Source organism: Rhizomucor pusillus (genome assembly GCF_041956525.1).
Source record: "Rhizomucor pusillus strain CBS 183.67 unplaced genomic scaffold VTP01scaffold_25, whole genome shotgun sequence".
In the NCBI taxonomy this organism is placed as follows: Eukaryota; Fungi; Mucoromycota; class Mucoromycetes; order Mucorales; family Lichtheimiaceae; genus Rhizomucor; species Rhizomucor pusillus.
Window position 1 is genome coordinate 1 of NW_027192167.1, and position 7,940 is coordinate 7,940.

Consider the following 7,940-nt stretch of genomic DNA (forward strand, 5'->3'; position numbering starts at 1 on the left):
AACGCTGTCAAGATGGCAAAAAATCATTAGGAGGTTATGGAACAGGGATCTCGCTGCGGTCCTGAACTTCAGGATTATATTCAATAGTCTATGCCAGACTGGAGTCATACCATCGAGATTTAGAAGGAAAGCTACTAGATAGATGATTTTCCTGAGTGGTTACCGCCGCTCTACTATATTTGTGCAAGTCCGCTTGTATATTTGGAAAAGAAATCGTGAATTGTTTAAGAAAGTGTACAAGATATGAAAATGATAGATGAGTACAAAAAATGTCAGGATGTGTATATGTTAGAGAAGAGGGAAAAAAGATGGATTATTTTTTGCCTTTTACAGGCAAGCGTTGTGCAATAGCATTCATAATCTGCTTTGGTGTCCGTTGGTGATGGTTGGGGTCAGGAATGAAGAACCACGCTATGAGCATAAACGAAGACGTGGCAACACAGAATGGAAGCATGGCTTGTACGCCTAGTGATCCGATCAGGACACCGGTAATGTAAGGGAAAAGAGCGGAGCCTCCGCTTCCAAACTAGAAGTGATTGCAGCAAAGACATAAGCGTTAGCGAGTTCAATATCGCTGGAATCACGATTGATAACTTACGGCGGATAGGACACCCACGGACGATGCATACAAATCCGTGGGTATCAATTTATTGGCCACAGAGACCGTTGTGGGGAAAAGTGGTCCAAGGGCAATACCGGTTACCACCAGAGCGGTTGCATTGGCGCCAACGTAGGGTACGAGCCAAAGCAGCACCATCATGCCAACGATAATGCTGAGATAACAGTAAATCATGCGCTTTTCTCCAAAGTGATGCGTGACAACTCCAAGGAAGAGTCTTCCGGCACAAATACCAGCCCAATAACCAGACATGATGTGTGCCATTGCTACTGTGTCCGAGCTACGTGCGCTGATCAAGAAAGTATATCCCCAGTTACCAATAGTGACTTCTGTACCGGTGTAGAACAACAGGAAGACAGCGCCGACATAGTTGATACGGTGACGGATGGTTTGCCACAGAATGTTTTCAGAATGCTTCTTGGTAACCTCTTGCTTCTCTTCATCAATGGTAAGAGTTGCACTCGTAGCTCCACTACGAGGCTCTTCAGGAGAGGATTGTTGCAGCATAGCTTCTTGCTCCGCTGCATCGGCTTCTCTTTCTGCTCGGATGCGCAGCTTGCGGAAACAAAGGAAGATGGATATGCAGTTGAGTCCAGCGAGACCGCACAGTATCTGATATGAAGTGTTCCAGGGCTTGTTGGCTTGTAGAAGACCAGACGCCATTAGGGGACCGATGAGACCGCCTGCGGCGTAGAATGCTAAATAGATTACATCGAAGCTTATCAGTTTTGATGGTCGCTACGATCGTGATCGTCAGGATGCAAACTAACCATGAAGGAGGCAGAGCATTAGCGTGCCTCTGGGCATCTCTCCACATACGACGTTGGAGCTCGATTGAGTCAAGCCGATACCATATCCCACAAAGACCATAAAGACGCACATAACAGGGAATGGAACCGCAAATAGCACTACGAGATAGCCCAGTAGCATTGAAAAAGAACCGAGCCAAGCTGTTTTGTATTGAGAAAAGCGCTTAACCATATATCCGTTTGTGCATGCAGCTAACGAAAATAAAAGAGATAAGACCAGAGCTCGTATGGAAATTCTAAAACATATACTGGAAAGATGCACTTACCAACGACATATCCGAATGTATTGCATAGGAAAATGATGGATACAACGTACTGTGTAAGGCCATAGTGTGCCTTGATGCTCGGCAGAATGATACCAAGGTTACTATCGTTGATACCAGAGAGCAATTGAATATAGAATGACTCGAAGAGAGGGGGCAAATAGGGTGCCATTTTGGAGACCTGCTGATAAATTCTTTGCGCCCGTGCCAATTGATGATCTTGCTGCCCTTGCTGGCGGTCTATTGGATGCTCAGAGATCTCCATGGTCGAGTCAATTGGTGAAAAAAGAGTTGATTTACATTGCAGGTATTTATATGATCTACTGCTGTTAGTTTGTCCAAAAAACTTTTTCTTTCGTAGTTGGATCGTATATGGTAAAGTTTATCAGTCCGAAAAATTCTCCATTGCTTACGGTTGGTGTCATAGCGTCCGCTACGCAGAGAGCGTAAACCCGAATAGTAACAAGTAGCGTTACCCAATGACTCTAATTCTGGTTCAGCCGACCTACAAGGCAGGGGCCGAGAAACACGTTTTACGTATGTAGATTGCCTGGACCCTCTCGGTCCATGAATTTAAGTTTTTGCCCGTCCCGCGTTTTCCGAAGAAAGGCATAGTGCATCTACTCACCATTTTTATTGTGTATACGTATCCTGCAAAAAACTACGCTAATTTTTACGCTGATGCCATCTCAAATAGGCCTTGCGCTGTAAAAATTTTCCTACATTTTGCATGCCCCTGTGGCCTCGAGTGCACTGGCCTCCCAAAGACCTATGAAAAGATGCTTATCGGATACTTCAGCGTTTCTTTCTACCCTTCTTGTCTCAAGTCATGCAGCCTAAACAATATTATCCATTGGTTCGTATACTATCACAGAATTCTGAATCAACAAACTGATGGCTGCATCTCCAAGTAAATAATGGCACAGAATAAACCTTTTCGGCGTGGCATAAACATAAAACCAGCACAGCACACTGATCACTCGACCAAGTGAATCGTGGTACCTATCCCGGATCTCCAATAACTTGCAATCCTGTCCTACGCAACATAGTCGCCTGTTCGAAACGTGATTCAATCGGATGAAAAATATGGTTATCTAGGTTGCAGAATTGGGCAATTGCACATTGAAGGTCACTGTAACGGCTTTCCCGCAAGAACAGTAGACTGTGCTGCTATCAGACACTTATCCGGTCCAGACTGTCCACAACTGTGAGCCTGGAAGATTGTTCTCTTTCTTTGACTCAGTTGTCAATACTATAGGATCGATCTTCGATTGGCATACCCATGCTTAACGCCATAGTGACGACTTTGCATTGTTATGCTCATTGAACCAGCGTCTAGTAGCGAATGACTCGATGACTTGTATAATTTGGACGTAAAAACAGGGGTTTCCATCCTGAATTATTGCAACCCATGCAAAACGTTTAAATGTTATTCGGAGAGCGATCAAGTAGACTGCCTTAAATTATAGGCGCGCCAAGCATTTTTTTTTAATTCTCTTTCTTCTCTTTTCATACCGTACACAATATTTTACGTTGATGAAGATACAATTGATATTTAGTCTGACTTGCTTGCTCTGGCCGCTGGTAACAAGCGCGAAATCAGTCTTGGAGACACTCGAATTTGATGACCGATTCAGCATTCTTGTGGAACATTTGAAACGCACTGACCTCGCACGCGATCTCAAGGATTTAAAGACGGCGTCAATCTTTGCACCGATCAACAATGCCTTTGAGAAGCGTAAAGAGGATGAATGGACATATACTTTGTTTGGTCAAAAAGTTGATCGTGCGCAACTATTGTATCATATCCTCCCGAATGCCGTCAAAACCAGCGAGCTGCACGATGGCGAGTTGTTTGCAACCCGTTACGAGCGTGGTGCAAACCCACAGATGGTCAAGGTGACAAAGCAACGCAGGGATTGGATACTAGGCCAAGAGTCCAAGATCATCGATGGAGATATTGAAGCAGACAACGGAATTATTCATGCAATTGACCATTTGCTCCATCCCCCTGTCGACTTGGGAAGGACCTTGTCTGAAGATAACGATGATTTTGCTCAATTCTCACGCTTGGCAGAAAAGGCACAATTGAGTGACGAGCTTCGTCGCGGAGCCGGATACACAGTATTCGTCACCAAGGACGTACTGGAAGGATTGGACGATGTGGAAAAGGCATACTTGAATCACAGCCTCGCCAAGGACGATCTCGGCAGAATTCTCAAACATCAAATACTCGAGCAAACAGTGTACAGCAAAGATTTCCCGTCTGGAAAGACCAAATTTAAATCCCTCGAAGGCGAGGAGCTCAACGTTGTTGTCGACAAGAAAGATCAAATCTTTATCAACGATGTTAAGATTGTTAAAAGCGATATTTTGGCATCCAACGGTGTCATTCACGTCCTGGAACGCTCTATACTGCCCAAAAACAGAGACTTTTTGAAACTTGATGTGCGCAAAGTCCTGATCGGCATGAATGCAACCAAGTTTGTGTCGCTTTGCGAGGAGTATGGACTCGAATCATACTTTGACAAAGACAGCAGTGAGCATACGATTCTCGCTCCACCCGACGCCGCTTTGGATGAAGATGAAATTCCTCACAGGCAAATCAAGTCTTGGCTCCAGTACCACTTTATTCGAGACAAGTTTACCATGGACGATCTGAAGGATGGCGATCTGCTGAAGACAGAGTCCTCCGATCGTCTCGGCAGTAATGCAAAGCAATTTATCCGCGTGCACGTGACTGACCAGGATCAGCGTGTCACAATGAATCGCTTATCTAAAGGCAAGAAATCTATCCAGTTTGACCGCGCAGCCATGATCCGCGATCCAGGTACGTTTATCAAGTATATCACAGATTGCATCATATCTAATCATTTGCTCTAGTTTCCGTTGGCAAGAATATTGTGTATCCAGTTTCACGACCGGTCATACTGCCACGTGATCCATTGGCAAGGCTTCCCTTGGATCTGGATCTGTCCACTTTTGTGGCTACATTGTACGCTTCTGGAGCTGCTGAGGATGTCCAGGATGCGGAAGGTATCACCTTGTTTGCCCCAACAAATCGAGCATTCGCTCGATTGGGTATCTTGACAAAGCATTTGCTACAACCGACCGCGCAAGAAAAGCTAGCAAATGTCGTCAAATTCCATGCTGTCCAAGATTTGTTTTATGTAAACACTACATCCGAAGGCGAACATCGAGCCCCGACACTTGCTGGACCGGAAATCAATGTGAATAAGACAAAGCACGGCGATCTATTGTTGCGTGGTACCGGAGCAGCTGATGGAAGCGACCGTTCGGTTATTGGAAAAGTAAAAAAGTCTGACATTTTGGTTTCCAACGGTGTTATCCACAAGGTCGACCGTGTTCAACTTCCAAGCAACGTCAAGGTCACCAACCGCGACTTGTTGACAGCCGAGAACACAAATACTCTTCTGAATTTGATCGCAAGGACAAACTTGACACAAGATATTCTTGATAGCTTGGATATCAAGCAAAGGTACACTGTTCTTGCACCTAACGACCGTGCCTTTGCAAAACTTAATGTCTCGCAGCTATTGAACGAACCGGAGCAATTACTGCGTATTGCCAAGTTGCATATCCTTCCCGTATCGCTTCCGCGCATGTACGTTGAAGCACCGATGGCAGCAATGTTGGATGATAACAAGCAGCTACCGGAAGAAATCTCAAAGGATGGAACCGAGTTCCAATCCATTCTGGATGATGAGGATACAAATACAGTCGTTATTACCAAGGTCGATAATGGATACACCGTGCATGTCAAAGGCGACAACGCTAAAGCAGATGTCCTTAACTTGGGCCGAGCTAGCCACGGCGGCGGTGTAATTGAGATTGATCATGTATTACTTCCTTTGGATCAAAGCGGCGGTGGTCAAGGTCTCGCGTGGTGGCAAGTCCTTTTGATCGTTGCAGGCGTCCTTCTTGCCGCAGCTGTGCTTGCCGCAGCAGCCTATTATGGCTGGCGATGGTGGAAGCAACGTCGTGAAGGATATATTAGCTTAGATCAATAACTCATGGGATATCGATATGCAAGGGGGATTGATATGAATTAAATAAAAACCAAAAAGTCAAGGGTTGTGTCAGTTTCTACATTTTTCTGCGGACAATAGACAACTTTACTTGCAACGGTTGTTGCCTCTCTCTTTCCACTCTTCATGTTCTTGTCGAAGCTAGGATCATGGTTGAGAAAAGTCTCACTGCGCTGGTGGACTCTACTTGCAGAATGCAACCTTTTGGTAAATGAAATCTGATGAGATAGTAGTTGCAAAATATCTGACTTTCCGTTAGTCGATGGGTGTAGCTTTGATGGGATTAGACTTGGCATATTTTCCTGGCAAGTACCGCTTTATTTTGATACATATATACATCCTTTGATTGGGGAACTTACATAAGACTTATTGATCATTCTCAGAGTGGCTATACAATATGCATTTTGGCGACTTCTATACCTATCTGTCTTTAACTGGATTGATTAGTGTATGGAGTATTTTTGGCATTATGGTCACAGCTGCGGTAAGGCAGAATTTGCGGATTGCAGGAAGTAAAATAGTAATCAAGATTGCGACGTGCTATAGAACTGGTATCCAGGTGTCAAAGCATATGTTATAGGACTCGTTATTCTCTCCACCATCCAGATCGCATGTGGTGTAGTCCACGTTGTCCTACTTTTCACACTGTATCGGCAGACTCTTTTGGATAGATGCGTCAATCGAGGAGCAGATGCCCTGTTTTGGTGGTCGATTCAGAGGGAAGACGACCCAGAAACACAACGACTGTTATCTGAATGCAATTCAAAATGGGCTCGTTTTGCACTTGAACGAGTGCTTACTTGGGCCGTATACAGCGCTAGCTCGGTAAGCGAAATGAAGTGGTCGTATCCGCTGTCAGTTATCAATGTGCCGCTCTAACAGGGTTATTTACTGGGGCGCAATAACGACAGGTTCTTTCAATGTTTATTATTCGCAAATACTACCGACATCTCTACAAAGCAAAGCACAGAATGGATGATGTGCAGAGTGGATTTGTGGACGATGAAAACCACTGGCCCGACGAGAAACCGATTGTAGTCACAACTCACAGGCAACCTAGCCGAAAGAAGAAGAAGAAAGATAAAAAACGCAGAAACAAGCATGAAGAAGCAGCAGCAGCGACAATAGATGAAAACGCAGGCCAGCATTACGATCATTCGCCACCTCCGTCGTACTCAGAAGCACAGGAGCAGGAACGTATTCAAAACGAAATGTATAAACAAAGGCAGAAATTGTACGCAGAAATATGCAAGCGTCGCGAAGCTGCCAAAAAGCAACAGCAACGACAGGCAAAGGAGAGTCAAACTGCATCTTCTCCGCAAAAATCAAGTGCTGCCTCTTCATCCTCTGGTGTCCCAGCCGTGCACCCGCTCGATTTGACTGCGCAAGATCCCGAAAACGAGTATACTCCTCCGTCGCCTCCGCCAGCAGCAGTCCGCATGAAGGATCCGTTCTCTTCAGAAAAAGCAGAGTATGACCGATACAGCTCCAGTGGTTGTGAAGAGTCGTTGCTAGTTCCAAGCGGCGCCGAAGACCTGGAGCGCAGAGAAAGTGCCATGTCCCGCCGGCGCGGCAAACCTTCGAAACGTTGGTCAAGACTGAATCCAGACGAAGAAAAAGAGATGGAGCCTATGCTCAAGGAGCCGGAACAGGCCAAAGTGCCTAGGAATGAATGAAATAAACGTAAAATATGATAAATCCATTTTGAATATAATAATTGTTCTACCCATCCTTTTGTCTCTCTCCTAAACAGACAGGAGCAACAATGTTAAGATGTGGCAATTAGAAAGCTAGAGCAAAACTGAGAAGTCAAGCAAATTAACGACGTATCAACGTACAAATGAGGATAATGAGTATTTGACCGTGCCGCCTCCTCGTGGTGGTTCCTGGATATATCGTTGGTTTTACACTGTATTGCTCAACGTGAACTGAACGGCACAATTTATCCAAAGATTGTAGAATAAAGTGGAAACATTTCGTGGAAGACGCTATAATAAGTATTCTCATAATTTGTGGTAACTTTATATCCTTGTAGCCTTTATCTACCAGCTACGATGTATCTATGCTGGTAATGATGCTATTTCTATTGATCTATGCATTTCCTTGTACTTCATCAACGGTAGTTCGAACCTCTCTCCTCGAATTACATTATTTCCAGAAAATAATTTCGCTCTCCAGTGGAATCGATGTCGCATTCTCA

The 7,940-nt window shown here is 44.8% G+C and overlaps 3 protein-coding genes across 3 annotated transcripts; 2 read left to right on the top strand and 1 right to left on the bottom strand.

The window, feature by feature from the left end:
• Positions 1 to 313: 313 nt before the first annotated feature.
• On the bottom strand, positions 314 to 1,956 carry VTP01DRAFT_5735 (uncharacterized protein; the record flags this gene model as incomplete). Its single annotated transcript, XM_069384560.1, has 4 exons — positions 314 to 526; positions 599 to 1,317; positions 1,390 to 1,620; positions 1,695 to 1,956. The coding sequence occupies 4 exons, from the start codon at positions 1,954 to 1,956 to the stop codon at positions 314 to 316; spliced, it is 1,425 nt and encodes a 474-aa protein (XP_069234971.1).
• A 1,271-nt stretch (positions 1,957 to 3,227) lies between these two features.
• Positions 3,228 to 5,722, top strand: VTP01DRAFT_5736 (uncharacterized protein; the record flags this gene model as incomplete). The annotated part of the gene is made up of 2 exons (XM_069384561.1): positions 3,228 to 4,521; positions 4,575 to 5,722. The coding sequence occupies 2 exons, from the start codon at positions 3,228 to 3,230 to the stop codon at positions 5,720 to 5,722; spliced, it is 2,442 nt and encodes an 813-aa protein (XP_069234972.1).
• A 144-nt stretch (positions 5,723 to 5,866) lies between these two features.
• On the top strand, positions 5,867 to 7,416 carry VTP01DRAFT_5737 (uncharacterized protein; the record flags this gene model as incomplete). The annotated part of the gene is made up of 5 exons (XM_069384562.1): positions 5,867 to 5,947; positions 6,000 to 6,045; positions 6,124 to 6,224; positions 6,287 to 6,565; positions 6,652 to 7,416. The coding sequence occupies 5 exons, from the start codon at positions 5,867 to 5,869 to the stop codon at positions 7,414 to 7,416; spliced, it is 1,272 nt and encodes a 423-aa protein (XP_069234973.1).
• Positions 7,417 to 7,940: the final 524 nt, after the last annotated feature.